Genomic DNA, 20570 nt, shown 5'->3' on the forward strand with positions numbered 1-20570 from the left:
TGACCCCAAAAGCACATTTCGAAATTAAACTTGTGGTCACGCTGCCATTTCTCAACGGCAATAGTTACATTTCAGAAGTCATTGTGAATGGATGTGCAAGTCGTGCTTTCGAAATTTTATTTAATTACGGGCGAAGTTGACATTTGAATAAACAAACGGCAATACGACATAAATTTGTTTACATACTGCTCCAAATTTTAATAGTGCGCTTCATAACTAAAACATTGAAATAATAAGTTACCCTTAGTGGTTAAATTTTGACAAACACCACCACCAAGAAACAGCCATTTACATTGCCGCCCGCCTCCACCCTGCACCACCCGCCTCCACCCTGCACCACCCGCAACCAAGAACAGCCCGTGCGTGTGTGGCGCCAACCAACAACATATGTAAAAGCATCCATCGTAGTAGTCGCACCCGATAAGAACGACCGACCATAACAATTATTGTAAGTATATGTTTGTATTTATTAGTTTTTATGCTGTTGCTCTTTGTTTTGTTGTCCTTTAGTTAGCTTCCCACTTCTATTGATTTTTAGTCGTATGACGCTTCGCCATCAACTTTGACTCTTTGTTTTTGTCTTATTTTGTTTTGTGCCTTGCTCCACTTTGTTGTCGAAAGTGAGTGCGAGAATGTATTGGTATGCTAGCGTGTATGTGTACGTGTTTGTTTTTTAATTTTTTGTTGCTTTTGTCATTCAACTTGGCCGATGTCTTCATTGTTTTTACTGATGCTTATGCTGCTTCGTTGACTGCCTGCTGATGTCGATGTGTGTGCGTGTGTGTGTTTGTGTTTGTGGGGAGGATTCCTCTGATTCACCTGCTCTGCACTTCGCAGACAGCTGCAAAATCTCAGCTGCTGCGACGCCGCCGTCATCATACTACAACCACAAAAACAACAACAATAACTGCGTAAAAGCTTTCGCACAACTGCTGCTGTTGTTGTTGCTGCAATAACCGGTTTCTTATTTCGTTATGAAGTTTGTGATAACTTGTTCAATTGTTCATCTGAATATGGCGTGAAATTGGTCTAACTAAAAGAGGCTCTAGTGTCAAATTGTGTTAACTGCAGTTAATTTGCTACTGCAGCTGTAAATCATTTAATTTACTATTCCCGTGCCACTTGTCATTTTCCCCACTTTCTTTCGCAACACTGGCGCTTAGACAGGAGCTCAGATGTCATGTAGGTTTTTAACGGTAAAAGGATACATGTAATTTTAAACAATTGTTCGATAAATATTTTTAAAAATTACAAATGCAAAACTGATTTGGTTGACTTTAAATATTACAAATCTAAAACCCTCCCAGATTGACAGATATTAAGAGCAATGCTCAGTTTCTAAAATATTTATTTTTCTTGAACTTTGGAAAATTACGTATACTTAATTTTACAACGTAAATCATTCGCAAGATCTAAAAAATGCAGGGCATCTGTCAGTTCGGAATAAATAAAGCTTCCTCGTTTTTATAAACTTTGCTAAATTTGACGTCGCAAGTTCCCCGCATCACTTGTGTCCCGTTTCCTGTCGTCAGTTAAGTTATTTTTACTGCGCAAAAACCGAAAGAACATTTGGCAATTTCCAAATGCAGCAGGCTATTCACTACATGCAACCACCGGGGCAACGTCAAAGCGGCACATGACACGGCTCGATTCGATGGTCGAGTATGATGATGATGATGATGATGACGAGGGCTATGATGACGTTGCGGGTGCCTTAAGCCTGCACACTTGCCAAGGATAACATAGTGCACGGCATGCCACAAATTGATTGGGGGAAGATACCTTGGGCGTATGTGTTGGAGGTTGCTTCCTAAGCGCCTGGTTCGCTGTGTAAACTGTGGCAAAAGCGGAAAGCGGAAAATAACAGGAAATGAATTCTAAATTCTCTGTCTCTTGTCCAGCCACAATATGTTGGCCGCTTAGTGTGTGGAAAATCGTACAGAAAGGCTTAAGGGTTACGTAAATGACAAATAAAACGGGGAAACAAAAATATATGTAAAAGATTATGTTTAATTTACAAAAAAAAGCAATTGCACAATTTGTTAGTTTCGTTTGCAGTCTCCACAAAGAATTGAATTACAACCATGTAAACAATAATAATTTATTTAAAAAGCTTTAAAAATGGAAAGAATATCAAAAATCTTTCAAAAAGGGGTTTTTGGTTATAAACATGATTCATTATTTATGACATATTTGATTAGAGAAAAAAGCCCAATTAGAATAACAACCAAAATTCATTATTGAAAAGTATTTACATTTATATTACATAAGTATTTATATATTTTTAAGTTAATAAGAATTATAATTTTATATTTATCTCAGCTTTACAACCGTATAATATGTATAAACCTTAAATATTTTGATAGTTTTCTGCAATATCGGAATTTCATTTAACTTTCGAGCCGCTAAACAAATTTCTATTCGTATATTTCTCTCTTTGCATTTGCATTTTACAACTTTCATGGCCTTTTTTCAATTCAATTCTTTACGTCTTAAATCTCGCATGCTCGTGTCAAAAAGATTTCCAGCTGATTCAATGCAGCCTTAATTTCATGCGAGAAAGTTTTTCCAGCACTTAATTCTTGTGGCGCCACGAATCTTGTTGGAATTCAATCACTTTCGCCAGCAGGCAAAAAGAATTTTGTTGCTGGTGTTTTTGTTGTTTCAGCAGCTGGCAGTGAACTATGCACTCCACATGCTTCTGTTTTGGTACGGAGGGGGGAAGTCACTTTTTGGGGTTGTTTGTTCAGGCCAACTGCTGTTGGCCCAAACGAGGGATGCTGCATAAAGTTGCGCCCCAGTCTGTCTAACTCCCGCCACAGCTGGCGCGGTCCCAAGCTCGGTGGCCAGACAGCAAGCAACCACCCAATCACCCAACCAGCCATTGAATTGGCTTCTCCTTTGTTGTCTCAGTGGCATTTTATGATATATACATATAGTTTGGCTCGTTTTTATTCCCAAAGCATTAACTGGTTAAAGAGTTCGATAGAACTCTAGAGCTTCATTCTTTAGCAATAATTTAACGATGTGAGAGTCGATAAATTTGCCAAACTTTTAAACTTGTAGAATTGCTTTTCGAAAATGATTCACGCTCATCAAGATCATCGAAAACAATTAGCTCAAAGCTTTGGCAATAGTTCATTGAATTCTTTAGCTATTTGTTTTTCGCTCTAAGCACGCGTCGTGTCCAGTTTATAACGATGACTAATCCGGCCAATGAAACTCAAATTAAAGCTACTACTCGATATCTAGGAGAGCGTGGGTATCAGGCAATGGCAATGGCACCTGGCACAGCTAAATTGACCAAACGCTGGCGACGTCAGTGGGCAGACATTTGACACCAGACAGCAGACAACTGAGAAGGGGAAGCAGTTGTTGCCCTTGTTACTGTTGTTGATGTTGTTGTTGTTGATGTTGATGTTGCGGGGTCTTTTGTTTCGCACAGTTCTTTGGCCGGGCCTTGACTTCTTTGCATTTGATACCCAAACCATTTAGATTTCATTTACATTTTCTACTTAGTATTTGATTCTTTGTCTTGCAACTCAGTTCAGTGTTGCTTTTTTGTATTTCTCCTTTTTAGCTTTCCAGATCTCCCACTCGCATTGCATTTGGCATTTGCGTTGGGGAGTTTCACAGTTGATTTTTCAATTGCGGCAACTTATTAAACTTATTAGTATGCCTGACAGACAAGCCTGTCATTCAGCCGAAGCCGAAGCTGACGTTGAAACTGAAACTGAAGCCGTGCCTTTTACTCTGCGGCCGTGCCCATAGGCTAATTTATTCATGTGCTGTGTTGTGCCGTGCACTGCAATCATAAGTCCTACATGGAGCTAGAGCTACTGCCTGTCATGTATCCATTGAACAACAAACGCCAACTTAGCTTATAAAAGAACAAGGAAATGCCTTGAATGACAACAAATTTTGCATAGGTTTATAGCTAATTATGGCAAAGCGCTTAGATAATAATAAAAAATTATGCAAGGTGGAATTTTCTTTTTAGATTTGTTTTTTATTTACAATCTTAGGGCAATAAGTATGACGATTATTAAGTCATTTATTAATTGAGTAATTCATTAATTAAGTCATTTATTATTAGGGATAATATATTGGATTGTAATAATATTAATAGATATTAAATAGACACAAGAAGCTTTAACAAGCACTTTATTAAATGAAAATCTGATACAACTCATTATTCTATGAAAATAGAACGTTATTTAGAAGTCAAGCAAAACTGTTGTTGTCTTACTTATGAGCTTAATGTCTACTTTCCTCAACTTTTCCTTTGATACATGTTCTCTAAAAAAAAATGGTCTTTATATTTGCTGCAGCTGTAGGGAAAAACCCCGCTCATTTAGTCATCTGCTAGTAGCTGAAACTGGTAATTACAGTTTGTCGACTTAGCCATAAAACAAAAGGCGAGAAAGAGCCCCGTTCGCCCTATTTACTCGAGTCGAACGAAGTCTCACTCATATTGTACTTGCCTCAAGTATTTACTTACTTAGACTTAGGAAGTTCGTTCAAGTTTTTGGGGTCCCCATCGAGAAACGGGGCCAAGAGGCGCGACCCCAAAAGCACATGGTTGAAACATGCAACGAAAATGGGCGATAAGAGAATGGAATTCACACATACACTCACACTCACTCGCTGACACATTTTCTAGGGGGTGGTGCGCAACCCCTTTCAAGGGGGTAAAAAGTAATGCGTCATTATGGCAGGCGATAAAACACAGGCGGTGGGCCCCAAGTATCGTCATCGTCATCGACTTCGACGTCAAAGCATTGCATGTGAAAGTGCATTTTTGACACAGTAAGATGCCATCAAATGGCATCGCCCGCAATACCTCCCAGCTACCCCTAACAATGGCATCAATGGAATCAAACAGAATGCAATACAAATTTATAGCGAAATTGTAGGCAACTTTTCCGTTTATGGATTTTATTTCACACTTTCAGTTTCGGCACGTTCGAGTGTTGCATTAATGCTTGAAGCTGGAAATAATGATGATTGTAGAGCGGGGAATGGGGAAGGTGGAAAATGGAACTTGCCTCCAACGCTAGCCATTAATGCAAATTGTTTTCGGCGTGCAGCTTGTTGCAGGAAATGAACGCACCACGCAACAACCACTCCAAAGCCAATTAGCTGGCAATTTAAGCAATGCCCCAGCCTAATCCCGAGACTGGTACTGGCACCAATGTGGCAATGTGGCATGTAGCATGCAGCATGTGGCATGAATAGGGGCGAACTCCATGCAGCACCCCAAACGACAACACGACACTTCTTCGCCCACTCCTCGACTTAACGACGAGGTGAAGGAACTGCATTGTGTGCTACGTTGTTTGTGTATGCCATTTTCATCACATGCAATTTTAATTAGACGGATTTTAATGGAGCCCCAAGCGGTGGCTGGACTCTGCAAATAGCAGCAAACAACAGGCCAACAGTCTGCCTGCATTCTGGGATGTGCCTGGACTCTGGGAGTCTGCTGACGTCTTTCATGATTCATTTCGGCGTCTTTACACCTGATTACACATTCTACTGCGCCTGAATAGAACCGAAATAGACCTAGACTCTGTCGGTCCGATGCTATATTTAGATGTGGGGAACTACCTACCATTTACACATATGCTAAGAATTTAGAAAAATGTAGAGAAAATTCGGGGCATGATGCATTTTAAATTCCCCTACAGAGATGCGCTGAAATAAATGTGAAAGCCTTTTTTTTATTTTGGCTTTGAAACACAAGATATAGTAATTTATGTTTATTTTTGACGTAAAGTGTTAGGAGTAGAGAGAAGCAAAATTTTGTGGATCGATAAACAAAATTATAAAAGAAAAAATCAAAAGTCGCATTAATGAGTTCATTTTGGGGTGAGATCAATAAAAATTTAAGTGGAAAATGCTATAAAGTTTTATCTAAGTATCTTAATTTAGCAATTTCAATCTAATTTCAATATAAATGAAAAAATATTCAATAAAATTCTATATCGTTTAGATGAATATTTAATTTGAGCTAAGAATGATTTTGAAATTATTTTTCTATTTTGAAAATTTATTTATATATTTTGTCGTAAAACAGAAAAAGTTCCTAAAATCAATCTAAGTTCTAAATATAGTGATTATTTCTAAAATTGTTTCAGTTTATTTTTTTTTTTTCTCTTTAAAAAGTGTCGCATGCGACAAATTCTACCAGAGAATTAACCATATGTAACACATAATTCCTTTGTATTTAAAGTAAAACTTCCTCGTTTAGCTTTACTTTTATTTAACTTAGAAAGATTTGACTCCATATTTCATAAGTTAAATTATATATAATTTATCATTAAATGATATATATTATAACAGGTATAAGTTCGTCTGGAAGATCGTATAGATTTTAAATCAAATCGTTAATTAATTGCTACAATTTTATTGTTTATTATAATATTCATTTGTTTCATAAGCTATTTGTAGTCTCATCTGTTAAGTTACTTCTTTAGTTAAGCTGCCCGTATGATAGTGTGTTGTTTAAGAAATTATGCTCTTAAGTTCTCTTAAAACAAGCAACGAAAACTAAGCCATTATAATGCATGACTTGTGTTGGCAGTTAACAAAGTTATGAATTGATGGCCTTCAGCTTTCGTTTTGGGTCAAAAAACATAGCTCAAACTTGGCTGAAACTAACAATGAATCAAAGCGCAAAAAACATTCACTTTCTTTTCCGCGAGTGTGTGCGTGTGTGTGTGTGTGTTGCTTTATGTTGAATGGCTTTTCGTCTAGCAATGCACTTGACTTATGGCAAGACCCCCGAATGAATGCAGCAGCCACCTTGAGATGCCTAAGTCGCTGAGCGCACATCGTCGACATCATCATCTTTCAGCGCGTCGTCGACGCATTTGTCATTGTGGCTTTTTAGCAGCCGACGGCTATTAACTGTGTCGCTGTCGCTCCGTCTCCCTCCCTCCCTTCCTTTTAGCCATTAACTGTCTATGCTAACTTGTTTGTTGACTTTTCTGCTGCATGTTTCCCACTTGGTTGAGCATTAAATCAACAACTATTCAGCAGCCACGCACAAAAGAACCTGCCACACACACGGTCTCTATGCAGCTCTTTAGAAAATGTTGCACGAGTCCTGCCACTAGTTGCAAGCCGATGCAAGCTGCAAGTTGCCCTTGTACCTTGTCTCTCTAATTTGATGAGATGCAAGTGCAAATACAATTAACGGTGCCAGGGAAAACTCTTTCAATGGGTTCACTCAATCAATTATTTATACGCATTTAGCGGAAATAATACAAGAACAACAACAACAACAAACACACACACACAACTAGAACGCGTAAACAAACAAAAAATAAATCTTTCAAGCGAATTTGCGAATTTAGAAACAAATTAAACGCAAGACAACCAGACAGACAGATCCAACTGGGTTGGGTTCAGGTCATAGCATTGTTGATTGGGTTTGGTTTTTGTGTACATTTTGTGCCATCTGCCATCTGGCAGCGTTGCTATAAATACGATCATTTAATTATTTATAGTTGGCGGGCCAGAGGAAAGTGCGGTGAACGCAGTGTCTTTGTTTTTGCTCGCATTTAAAATTCTACTAAATGTGTTCAATATTTATGTACATTGATTTCAACACCCCTTTCGGATCACTGTCTCCTACACGCTTCCCATTTCCCCCTTTTCCAATGGATTCTTACGCAATTGTTGGCTGCGATTTGGGTCTATTTTCACGCCTGATTAGCCGAGAGTGTTGAAAATGTTGATGACTTGAATATGAACAGCCCGCTGAAAGTGTCGATTAAATGTGGCACACGACTGGCAGAACATTTACATATACAGGCAGCACATAAATACATGAATGTGGGGAACGTGGAGATCGTGGGGATCGGCTGTTGATTAAAGCGCTATCATGATGGAACACATATCGGGGCGGACAGCAGAATGCCAGAGCATTGATAAACAAGCAAGAATAGTAGACTACGAAATACTCTGAGCCAAGCCTATAAACGTTAAAGTTGCGACATATTTACGAAGAGTCTCACAGAGTCATATAAGCAGAATGCCAGACGAATCTCTTTTATTTAAACTTAATTGTTTCTGAAATAAGTTTGGTGTTTATTGAACAATCATTGTGAAGCTTTGGTGACATTGGAAATCGGAATTTATATGACTTTGAGGCAATACGTGTACAATTGCATTTGTTTTTAAATTTGCTAACTCACATTCTGCGTAAAATGAAAGATAAACTTGAAAAGTGTTTGGCAACCAAACCGCGTATTAACAATTTTAAAATTCGTAGTTTATATTCTCTATAAGCAAGCCGCATTCCAACCGTCGAACAAATTGATTAAAAGAGAATGGGCTACTAGAATTTATAAAGAATATAGATGACGCTTAATATAATGAAAATGGTAAATAAAATGTGGTGTTAATACTGATAAAGAATATAGGATTGTCTACTAACTACTCCTTAGTTAATCTTGTTTCCATTTGCAATAAGTACCAAGAGTAAAAATAAAAGGTTGATGAGGAGATTGACTTTAATTTAAACAAAGAAAATTATTTGCCTCCTTTTCTACTTTTTAGTAAAGAGTCTTACACTCTTGCCTCTATCTGTCTTTATTTGCCTATCTCTATCTCTCTTTAGTTCTTCTGCGAAACTCAATCGTGTTAAAGCAATAATCACTTTGTTCAATGCCAAAGCCAACAAACCAACAAGTTTGCAGCTCAGTCGCATGTCGAAGGTTGTTGAATTGAATTGAATTGAACTTCCCCCTTGGCAGATCACGCATCAATCATTGCAAAATATCAAGGAAAGTAATTTAATTATATAGCCAAGGCAACTGAGACCGCAGCAGAGGCATCAAGCGAAGAGTGCTCTGCTAGAATAGTAATTGCCACAAGCATTGCGATGCCATTCGAATGAAATTAACCAATTCCCCCTTGTCGTTGGCCTGTTGCATGTGGCATGCAGCACGTTGCACGATGTACGTTGCAATCGATGCATTGAAGCGCATCAAAGCGCATACTCGCCACAATCAATCAGACTGATTGAAATGTTGCACTTCAGCGCCGCAAACAATTCAATTTAGCTGCAACAATAACAGCAACAACAACATTAATCTCAAAGAGAGATTTGCCGCACCCACAGCATCCGCCTCAGCGGCCCAAACAATTTACATAATTCCCATTTATTTATATTTTTCCATTCATGTGCTGTGCTCCACTTTACAGCGCCACCTGGTAGACAACCTTCTTCTCTGTCTCTTGCTCTTGCCGCTGTCAATCAAAAGCAGCACGAGGAACGACAAACATCAACTTCGTCTCTGCATCTGCATCTGCATACAAAAGACTCATGAAACTATTCTTCATTCATAATTATGCCAGCACAGAGTTGTCATCTGTGAGTAAATTAACATCCACCATGGCAACCCTATCTTGTAAATTGCTTGCGACATTAATTAAATTTTACATGTTGTACATATTAACACTAACAAGTTTAAAAGCAGTAAAAAAAAGAAAAACAAGTACAATCTGCACAACATGTTGGCAACTCTGTTGTAAATGACCATTCGTCACACAGAGGCACGTGTCTAATGGACAATTGAATAGCCACAATGGGTCTCAAATAACCCGAGTGCGAGTCTTTGTATCGCATTTTATTGTCTACTCAAATGGAAAAAGATTGGCCTAAGGTCGACTTGTCTTGACTTTATTGTCAAGGTGCCATTATGTAAGTAAACAACATCTGAGGAGAATCGCATAGAAAGGCGCCAACTGGAAGTTTGTAATATGAAATTTCTATATCCCAAGTCAAGCATGCTTTTGAAGTGCGATAAATTTCAATTAGAAAAACAAACATCAACAGTTGACAGCTGTTATTGTGGCTGATTAATTGTACTGTGTAAAATAGTATAAATGCGGTATGCCTAATATTTTATATGATATGTAAAAGTGAGTCTACATATATGGTTGACTGGTCGTCAAGCGAATCTAATTGGTTGCATCTAATTTCCATACGCAAACAAGTAAACAAACTAAGCAAGCTTGTTCGACTGTGCTAGACCAAGGGTGTGGTAAAATTTGAGCCGTTTCTTAACAAACTGTTATGTCAACTTGCTTTATGGCAAAGATGTTATTTTCCATCCTACGTAAAGTATCACAGTCCGGTTAAATAATTGTAAGTTAAATAATTGTAAGTCTTACCATCTTAGGACCAATAGCTTCTCTACTGCCTAACTAAACTATCGAGACGAGGCACACAACAAGCTGTAAGTGCTAGGAGGCTGAAATATAACTTTGTTTACAATGTTTTACCTTGCAAAAAGACTGGGTTTCTCAAATTGTCTAAATATTATATAATAAATAAAGAAACTACATGCCATAAATAAACATTTATTAATTTTTAAGTTAATAAACAACCGCATAAAATGAATTCGCTTGGTTATAAAAATTGCACTAAGTTTGTTTGTAGAAATCTTTCGTAGAGTATCAGCTAGCCGATCACCACATCTCGATCATGTTACGTCTCTGTTGATTACTTATATAAATCGCTTGTGCGAAAATTCATCTTATTCCCGTCTGTTTTAACTACTATATATTGTATGCGAGATAAGTTTCAATCGTACTTTATTTTTGCCCGTAGAAACTGTTTGCGGCTATATTGTTAAGATAACACAATTGCTGCTAATCGCAATGCAACTGAATGCCAAGTAGTTGCAATTTAAGCGGGCATCTTTAAACAATTGTTCTCTGGGATAATCAGCGTCTGAAATCTTTCGCAAGGCAACGAGCCCGACCATTAAGCAGTTCATTAATCATGCGAATCCCACAGAACTTACGTCATTTTCAACTCAAAAGTGACGTCGTCTCTTCCTCATTCCGTTTCCCCTTCATCACAACTCTCGTTCTGCATCCAAAATGAGCTGCCTTTGAGGCATTTCCTCATTCTAAATGAATAGACGGCGGGAGGAGGAGAAACTGTTTTAGGATTAGAAGTAAGGGTAATCATCCTTTTTAGCTTTTTGTCTGCCTTCGCATGCCCCGTGGCGACTAAGTGCACATCCTGGCAAGAGATGATGCCGCATTTAATTGCATAATTTATTGATAATTAAACTCTCCAACTTCTCTCGTCATCTCATCTTCTTTAGGCAACGACTTCTCTCACAACAATTGCCGCCGATGAGGTGAATGCACCATAATTGGAGGCGGTGAATCCCCCCACCCCAGTTATAACCACCGCCCGCATACCGCACACAGTGTGTAATTAAGACTCATCTCTAATTGGACGAGTTCACTGGCATCAAGATGCCGTCCCTGCGCCAAAAGGTCACCACGTACTTTCGACAATTGAGCTTCATTGCGGAACCGCGCGATGGCCGCCGGCGGGTCAACGGCAACGTGGAGAACGAGGACGATGGCAGCTTCATCACCAAATATCTCGAGGGGTAAGTCACGCATCCTGTCTCGAACTATAGAGGCTTGTTTCATTTCCCTTTTCTTGCAGTCGCATGCAACGCGAGTTTTTGCCCGGCGGTCCAGAGATCTACAACGGACAGAATCCCACAGAGATGCCGGTGTTGAAGCTGGGTCGCTATGCCAGCGGCTCGGACTCTATCACTGCCGCCTGCACGGGACCCGACGAGGGACTCACGGGCATCAAGCGCTCCAAATTGCATTTAAGCGCTAGCTACGCGGATGATATTGACTTCATCGACACACAGCAGGAGAATGACGATGCCTATGGCGTGCGCAAGAGCACGCCGCCAGTCTCGGCGCTCAACTCCTCAACACGTCTGAGCAATAAGTTCGCCAGACCGACAGGCTCTAGGCGACAGAGTAATGCGGATCAGCCGGCGACGGGAACGGGCTCCACGACAACTTCAAATGCTGCTGGCATGCGCTCGCGAAAGAACTCAAAGCACAGCCTTAATGCCGTGCCAGCTGCTTCGGCTGCTCCAAGCGAAGCAGGCGGCAAGGCCACCACAATTTTAGTGAGCATGGTTAGCAATAGCAGTCCTGCCCAGGATCAGAACAATAAGAATCTATTGAATGCGAAGACTGAGGCCACTCGAGCCGCGGGAGATGGGAACTCGGAACGTGAGCGTCTGCTGCGTGAGGCAGTTAGTAATCAGGGCGGCACAACGACATCCAACAACAGCAGCGGTAACAGCACACTGAGTACTCCAGTTGCTGGTGTGGACAACTGGCAGATGGACTGTGACTTTGCCTATGGCATCTCGGTGTCGCTGTATGAAAACAATATGTTAACCAAAGAGCCCATGGGCAATCCCATTGCGGACTGTTATGGCTGTGTGGTGCGTGGCGAAGCCGCCGCTATGGCAATGGCCGATGGCGTTAACTGGGGTAAGCCGTTGATATTATTTCCTATTGCTCCAACTCACTCTCTCTTTAACTCATCTATAGGCGATGGAGCTCGGTTGGCTGCTCGCTCCGCGGTGCATGGCTGTCTGGACTACTTGGATCGCGCAGTTTTTGGGCAATCGCAGGAATGTTTGGCGACCACCACGCAGGAACTGTTTGTCAGTCTGCTGCGCAGTCTGTGGGAGGGACATGGCTGCATACTTGAGGTTGGTGGCGCGCTCTCCACACTGACAATTGCGGTGGTTTTGCCGTTGGACGGTGCGCCCGGCAAGTATGTTGTGTGCTCCTGCAACGTTGGTGATTCGCTGGGTTATGTGTACTCTAAGAAGCATGGCGTACGTGAACTGACACAAGGCTCTCACGACATTAGCTCAATGCGGGATATGCGTGATGCGCTCGGTGCTTTGGGACCCGCTGATGGCAACAAACCTGAGTTGAGTAATCTCACCTTCTCAATGAGCTGTTTGGAACGCGGCGATATAGTATTTCTCACATCAGACGGCATCAGCGATAACTTCGATCCAGTGGTGGGCAAATTCGCCGAGGCTTGGACACCAGATGTGAAGATGCAACATCTAGAAACTGGCGGCAATCTGGCGTCCAAGCGTCAGAATAAAAGTGCTTCAGCGATCTACGCGCGACTGCATTCGTCATCGGCCACGCCGCCAGCGAGAACGCGCCAACCAAAAGCCGGCAGTCCGCCCAGCAATGCGCCTAGTCGACCCAAGTATATGCGCTCCCAGACGCTAATCGATGCGCGTCACGGTGTCACAACTGCAGCGCCTGCCAATGCGCCAGCGCAACCAGTGCAACGCATACCAAAGTCAGCAATGGGTCTGCCCTTGGTCACGGGTCCGCAGCGGCACGCCTTGACGCTTTATCGCCTGGAGGATCTGCTCAGCTATGGCATCAACGGCACCTTTTCGCCTTGTTCGTCAGCGCGTCGTCTGTGCCATCTGCTGATCGATTTCGTGCGCATGATCACCTCGGCGCGTCGGAAGACGCTCGAACAGCGCGAACTCTTCTTCAAGCTATCCACTGGTCCCGATGGCGTTAAGCGCGAGGTGCAGCTGAATCGCATGCAGCATCGTGCGGCACGTAAACGTGTCGTCGACAGTAGCGCCTTCTCTGCATTACCTGGCAAACTGGATCATGCCACGGTGCTCGCTTATACTGTGGGTGGAACATCAGCGGATGCCATCGATGATAATACTACGAAAGGTGGAGGAGGAGGTGGCGGTGGCAATGGCAACGTGGCACCTGTGCTACAGTCTAAGGAATTCAAAGAGACCAATTTCTAATCACTCAACGCGTATTCACAACATTCATAAATATACATAAACAAGTAATCATAACGGTGTAGTTTAATATACATGCATACATACATATATTATTTAATTGGTATTCCATTCGTGTAGCTTCTTCTTAAGTTCAGTCAGACGTCATATGTCATATATGTGATCCTTGCGAGTTCGTCAGCCATAGATTTAGCCATTTTTGAAATGCACACGCAAAAAAAAAAAAACAAAAAACGGACAAATTGCCTCAAATGTTTTAAACTATACACAAAAATGATAAAGAGCAAATGTAATTCATATTTTTACACCTTCGTATATAGTCCTTACACACAACGACTTATCGCGAAAAGCAGTTGCGAATTAACGATAAGGCGATGCGTATAAACGTCGTAAACGCACAGCTTAGATTCCTATGGCGGCTGTGTCTTAGCGGGCGCAAAGCAATCAACATTTGAATAAACGCATCAAAAACTGCGCATTTAATAATACAATCAATTGTTTATGGTGTTTGATTACATTTAATATGTTCCAAGTAAGTCATAAGATTAATTCATTATATAAATATTGTAAGTCTTAATTCAGCCATTTGATTGCACAACGAAATTCAAGTAGTTATCATGGTAACCAAGCCGCTATCTACGCTTGATTAGCCACAACTTATATATAGATTATATAGTATGACTATAGATTCTCAGTTTCAACTATCCCGCATACGCAGCAACAGCTTGGCAATGGTCTGAGCTCTCGACGGTGACGCATCCTTTACCAATTTGTAAAAGTGCTCCACACTGCACAACGTTTGTGGCTGCAACAATAAGTTAACAATGGCATTACTTGCATTATAAATAGGTTATATATACGCACTATTGTTTCGGAATCTAGTTCAGCCTGCGATTTGTTGGCCAACAGCCAGAGTTTTATTGCCAGCTGGCAAAGAGGTTCTTTATCAAGATCTGCGTATCGCACAATGCGCATAAATAACTCCATGGATAGCTGTGCTTGTGTGCGCAGCTGTTGGGCAGCGCCCAAAGATTTCAGTTGCAGTAGAATGGCATCCACCACTTGACCACACAGATTATTCACCTCCACTAGGAACTTGGGATCATGACCGTAAAGTGCATCATTGGAAACCACTAAATAAAAAGTCATTAGTAGATGTACAAGTAATTGATTGGCATAGCAAATGCTTACCGCCGTCGATGTGGTAGGGAAACTGTTCCAGACTTTGTACATACAGCATGTCCAGAGCATGCAAATATATGATAGTGGGCGCTGTGCTGTTCGCTTTAAAGGATCGCCTACCTACGATCTCCAGCAGCAGGCGCAGAAAATATAGGACGCCCTGCTCAGGACTGTCGGGCACTACAATCAATGTGGCGAGCATATTGCATAAATATGCGACCAGATAGCGTTCTAGGCAACGCGGTTTGCCCTCAAAATCGACAGCGACCGTGGGCAACTCGTTGACCAGTTGAAGTGCAGCTTCAAAACAGGCATCAGCTGCAAGAATAAAGTAATCTAGTTACGCATTCAATACTCAGCTAAGTCAGAAATCATACCTTGGCCTAAGCAGAGATGCCGCAGCGCTAGCTGACCACAGAGCAGATACAAATCCATTTTCTGCTGAACAGCAGTAATACTAGGAATGGTAATGAAGCAGTAAGCAATGCAGGCTTTGATGAAACCCAACGATTTTGACAATTGCCGATTGGAAGAACGCATGGTTAGCTTACAGGCGGCATGCACAAGGGTTATATAGACCGCATCCAAGTTGCTAAATGTGCCGCGTGCCTCCACATAGAAGCTGAGCTGCTGCTCCAAATCTCGACCAAAGTGCACTTTGTTGATGAAACCATTAATGAGCTGCGAGATTTGTCGCCGTTCATCCTCGACTGTGAGAGCACTAGAATGAAATACAAACATAAATGTATTAATTGTATCAATAAAAGTTGATCTGTCTTTACTAACTTGACGGAGTCGTTTAGTATCTTTCCCAGATACATCAGCGCATTGGTAACAACAGCATCGCAAGTTTGTTCTTCGCTATTTTGACGATAGTAACTCAGTATGGATTTACAGACTTCCACGCGCACCGATTCCTTATGGAATAGATCTAAGTAGGGCAAAAAATGCGGTTGTATAAGCAGCAACTCGATGCTACGATAGTTTTGCATGATTCTCGTCAAGATACTCTGCAGCTGACCATAGTGCTTCTCATAGGCCTTGCCGAGGCACATGCGGGTGTTCAGTTCACCTAGCAAACGATTCACCTCGTGTATCTGCAAATTATGAATAAGAAAATAAATAATATAATCTCATTTAGGCAAAGCCTAGGTTTGGATTGTGAGTTTGAGGATAATCAACAAGAAAGACTTTTGATTTTCTATTCTATAAATGGTTTGGTTCGATGATACAAATTTACCAAAAACACTATAAACAGCATTAATTTTCTAAGGGGCGTATTTGAGTTTAAGCCCTTCCGTACTGCTTAGCACTTACCGTAAAACACTGCGCTACAAAGGGTGTCCACGTCTCCACACAATTAATGTACTCATTGGGATCCGTGAGCGTGTTGATGGTTTGAAATGCGGCATTTAGAAAGGGAACACGCTGCTCCTGCAACGGAGCACAGCTACTGACACAACTGCCCAGCGGTCGCAGCAACTGAGATTTTGAAATGCCGGGTGTGTCGCAGTTATTGATAAGCTCCAAAAACTCATGAGCATGCGAGGCAATGAACTCGCCTTTGGAAGAGTTGAGTATGGATAAAAGTACAGCACCGCTAAAATGTTCAAGAAATGCAAGAATAAACTAGCTAGTTGCAACGTAAATAAATAAACTTACTTGTTCTTAAGCTGTTTACACTCGCTAAGCATTTCTTCGGCATACACTTCGCTCTTGTGCATGAGACACTGCAGCATGAAGTCCAGGGCAGGCGCATAAAGTTGTAAATAGGCGGTGGCCGTGATTATCTCTGGATGCAAGTTGTAGCGGGCCACTAAGCGGAAAATCTGTAAAAGAAAAGAATTAGAAAGTTGTCAAAAAGTAGAGTTGATAGACGTACCTGTGGATACATGATAAAGAAGTCGTTGAAGTTGTCTCGTATGTAAAGTTTGCTGGGTGTAACAGGAGCTCCGACGCGTACCAAGTAGCAACGCACATAGCTGGAGACCAAAGGATCTGCAATGCCACGCAATTGACTCGTCAGCCGGAGTAGCAGTTGTTCAGTTTCTTGTTGCGATGATGTTAGAAACTCATAGCATTTAAATATGGCCATTTCGAGATAAAGCCGCGGCAACAGCTCTCGAATCGAGGCTATCTTATAGAACCAATTCTGACAAGTATCGCGTGCTGCTTCGCGTTCTCGCTGCAGTGTCACAGCCGATGCTCCCGGTGCACCTGCTGCCTTGGCACGTAGTCGCTCGTAGACGAGCTTGCCAAAGACATCTAAGATGTCGGTGATGAGAACATATTGACTGGGATAGAAGTGCAAGACGCTCGTGTCCGACAGCATTTTAGCACATTGTATGGCTATCTTGAGGGCCTTGACTCGCTGATCACTGTGCCAGGACTGTATAAGCTCCTGCTTCAGCTGATCGAACCGTTGTATATACTCCTGCTGCGTTAGATCCATCATGTGACGCATACTGCCATCATCGAAGTGATCCAGCTGCTCCAGACGATACTTGACCTTGTCAGCAACGACTGTTTGCGCTTTGACTGTAGCGAAAGACTTGTTAACTCCATACTTAACAATGCGTATTCAGTAAACTTACAGTTCTCGCCGCCGCCTTCCGAGCTACTGGTGCATAGAAAACTTGTGGAGAGCGATAGCTTCTCATTAGTGGTGAAACGATTTAAAATTCCCAGGCGACGCGTACTCCAGTTCAGCGTGTTATCCTCAGGATCAACTGCATTACTGCGTTTGGATTTGAGTGTCTAAAATATTAAGAATGATCATTTTACTGCAATCAAAAGAAAAAATATTCAATTTGTGCTTACATATTCACTGGCCATTTGGGTCAATGGATCGTTGAGCTCTTGCTCCTGGCGCGCAAACTTAGACAAAGGATCGGTGCCCTCGAGTGCCAAGGCCAAGCTCAGCGGATTGTTGTTTTCCAAAACCTGATAAACATTTTTTAATCACTTATTAATCACTCGTTAATTGGGATTTATTCCCTTACCGCAACACTTGCAGCCAGCTGCTTAAGCGGATGTTCCTGCGTTGCATGTCTACGTAGATGGTTTTTTGTTACTTGATAGCAGCGCGGTGCACAAGCCCTGCTCAATAACAGCTTGATTATAGACAATTATTTGTTTATATTTTCTAGACGAAACTTACCATTCCAGCGACGACATGATAGCGGTGGAAAAACATCGATTACACTATCGAAACATCGATTACACTTCTGAACTTAAATTTCCTATAACAAATATCGATGTTTTTGTTCATCTATTTATAAATTAAATTCATTATTATAATTACAAATAAAATTAATTTATAATTGCAAAACCTGTTTTCTTAAATAAATTCAGAGCCCTTTTCTTTTAAATGAGTGCATTGTTTAAATTATTTTATTTGCAACACAAAGACAGCAATTCAAATGTTCAATGTGTTATCGTTCGCAGTGAATGACAAAACAACACTGTACAAAACGAAAAGTTGGCAACGCGAGACGTCCGCGCATCTTTTTTTCCCTTAATTATTTCTTGATATAAAAATTGTGTTTTTCTTCATTAACGATGTCAAAAACGACAAATAAACTGCTGAAAAACACATGCCGGGTGTGCGGCAAATACGCGAGCTTTAAAAAATCGTTTAAAATCTTCGACAAGGCCAACAAAAAAATTCTTGGCAACTTAGAGACGCTGACGGGACTGCGGGTAAATTACAAGAAAAAAAAAATGCGCTCACACGAAAGTATTGTTTGACGCTTATTAAAAATGAGTGTTTCCTTCGTTAAATTTTTGCAGTTGGAAAGCTTCATTGGGCTCCCGGAACTAATGTGCGAGTGCTGCAACATAGAATTGACAACGGCCATCAGATTCCGCGACCGTTGTATCAGTGCACAACGTGATCTGCTTGATGGAATGAGCAAACAGCAGTTGAATGACATACCAGAGCGATACAAAGCACTCATCATGGGCGCCGATGCATTGCCATCGCAAACGCGTCGTGGACGTCATGCTGTCGACCCCGAGTCGGATGCCGAAGGCGAAGTCAATCCAGATGGCAGCCAAGCGGAGGAGGAGTTCATCAAATATGCCCCGGAAGAAAGTGGTTCAATTGGTAAAATCAAATATGAGATAGATCAGGACATAGCGGACATCATTGAACATGACGGCGATGAGGATGACACGATAGTCGAGGAGGATGCACAATACGAATGTCTAATGGCCGACGATGATGGCAATGTGGTGAAGATTGAGGGCATGGCTGATCAGTTGATTGTCCCCGACCCCACAGAAGTCTATCTGTACGACTCGGATGACGAGGTGGCTGTGCTGGATAATGTATTGGACGATGAGTATGAGCACGAAACGGTTGTTAAGAAATCGAGTCTGCCACCAAAGCCAAAGATCAAAGCTGATGATCCACGTCGTCGTGGCGCCGGAGGCGTCTATATTTGCGATCAGTGCGGCAATCACATCAAGGGACGCATGGCATTCGAGTTGCACTGTCGTCGTCATCGTGGTGAAAAGGATTTCCAGTGCGAGTAAGTTTGCTCTGCTTTTTACTAAAGAATCATAGTAATTGATTCGACTTCTTTTTCCTAGAATCTGTGACAAATGCTTTTGCACTACGTCAGAGTTGAAGCGCCACATGCGCAAGCACACTGGAGAGCGTCCCTTTGCCTGCCAGTATTGTGGACGCTGCTTCTCCGACTACACAACCCGAGTGAAGCACGAGCGCACGCACACCAACGAGCGGCCTTACGCGTGTGGCACTTGTGGCAAGGCCTTCACTACCGGGTATATCCTCAAGAACCACATGCTAACACATTCCGGCTTGCGATCATATAGGTGAGTATTTAAATTTTAGAAATATACCTTTAAAAGGGTATTAAAACTGCGTAACAAGGATAATATATAACGGGCGGAAAAATGAGATATTCCAAGAGGTTCCGTCCTTCAAACAACTAGATCAGATTATAAGAGATTAATTATATACATACTATACACACATTCTGTGGAGCGATAAGAAAGTACAGTTGGAATGGTCACACTAAATCGTTCTGTTTGCCCCCACACCCGTCCGTATGATCTACTAGATCTTAGAGACTATTGATTGTCTCGTGTATATTGTATATATATTTTTTAAATAGAAGAGCACAATATATAGGCGAGTTATGATAATTTGGATATTAAAACGGTTAATTGGATCATAAAATTATTCAACAAAAATGTGATAAGAAAGTACAGTTGTTATGGTCACACTGAATTGTTGGCTGGGTGTTTGACAGTTGAGCACTCTCGATTGAAGCAAACATTGCTTGTAGATTTGTATCTGGTTTTTATCGTTCTTTTTTGTAGATGTGATCTGTGCGACAAGTCGTTTATGCTGCCGACCCATTTAAGCACACATATGCGCACCGGTGTCCATAAGCGAACTGTGGAGAAGTATCAATTGAAGCAGCAAATGCAACACGATCCGGCTCATCAGCTTAAATTGGAAATGGACGAAGAAAGCTTGCACATTCAAGATTAAAAGCTAAAAAACGTACGTTTCTACTGAAATTGTACACTTATCATTTAAGATATTGGAGCATACTTACTATACGACATATAGATAAAAATAAAAATTATTAAAACACTTTAATTGGGTATATACATTTATTTAGAGAATTTGTATATATAGAAGAAATAAAGGGGCGAGAAATGATTTATAATACGAAAAATTACAAA

At 41.3% G+C, this 20570-nt stretch overlaps 3 protein-coding genes across 4 annotated transcripts; 2 read left to right on the top strand and 1 right to left on the bottom strand.

Moving 5' to 3' along the window:
• The first annotated feature begins 61 nt into the window (after positions 1-61).
• On the top strand, positions 62-14127 carry LOC117573876 (PP2C-like domain-containing protein CG9801). Its single transcript, XM_034257353.2, has 4 exons — positions 62-448; positions 11133-11429; positions 11489-12348; positions 12409-14127. Exons 2-4 carry the CDS (start codon positions 11290-11292, stop codon positions 13665-13667), a joined length of 2259 nt encoding a protein of 752 aa, XP_034113244.1. The 5' UTR covers positions 62-448; positions 11133-11289; the 3' UTR covers positions 13668-14127.
• A 39-nt stretch (positions 14128-14166) lies between these two features.
• On the bottom strand, positions 14167-18089 carry LOC117573875 (VPS35 endosomal protein sorting factor-like). Its single transcript, XM_034257352.2, has 12 exons — positions 18007-18089; positions 17849-17945; positions 17667-17789; positions 17441-17603; positions 16729-17384; positions 16509-16675; positions 16164-16446; positions 15633-15943; positions 15224-15567; positions 14856-15164; positions 14529-14797; positions 14167-14469 (listed from the first exon to the last, which is right to left on the bottom strand). Exons 1-12 carry the CDS (start codon positions 18021-18023, stop codon positions 14362-14364), a joined length of 2847 nt encoding a protein of 948 aa, XP_034113243.1. The 5' UTR covers positions 18024-18089; the 3' UTR covers positions 14167-14361.
• Positions 18090-18299: 210 nt separating this feature from the next.
• On the top strand, positions 18300-20474 carry LOC117574048 (transcription factor Ouib). Of its 2 annotated transcripts, none has more exons than XM_052008062.1 (4): positions 18300-18548; positions 18639-19381; positions 19443-19688; positions 20165-20253. In XM_052008062.1, exons 1-4 carry the CDS (start codon positions 18408-18410, stop codon positions 20196-20198), a joined length of 1164 nt encoding a protein of 387 aa, XP_051864022.1. In that variant the 5' UTR covers positions 18300-18407; the 3' UTR covers positions 20199-20253. The 2 variants fall into 2 exon arrangements, with proteins under 2 accessions (XP_051864022.1, XP_034113540.1); XM_034257649.2 differs by having other exon boundaries at positions 18301-18548; positions 20199-20474.
• Positions 20475-20570: the final 96 nt, after the last annotated feature.

The sequence above is a fragment of the Drosophila albomicans genome, chromosome 2R (genome assembly GCF_009650485.2).
Source record: "Drosophila albomicans strain 15112-1751.03 chromosome 2R, ASM965048v2, whole genome shotgun sequence".
In the NCBI taxonomy this organism is placed as follows: Eukaryota; Metazoa; Arthropoda; class Insecta; order Diptera; family Drosophilidae; genus Drosophila; species Drosophila albomicans.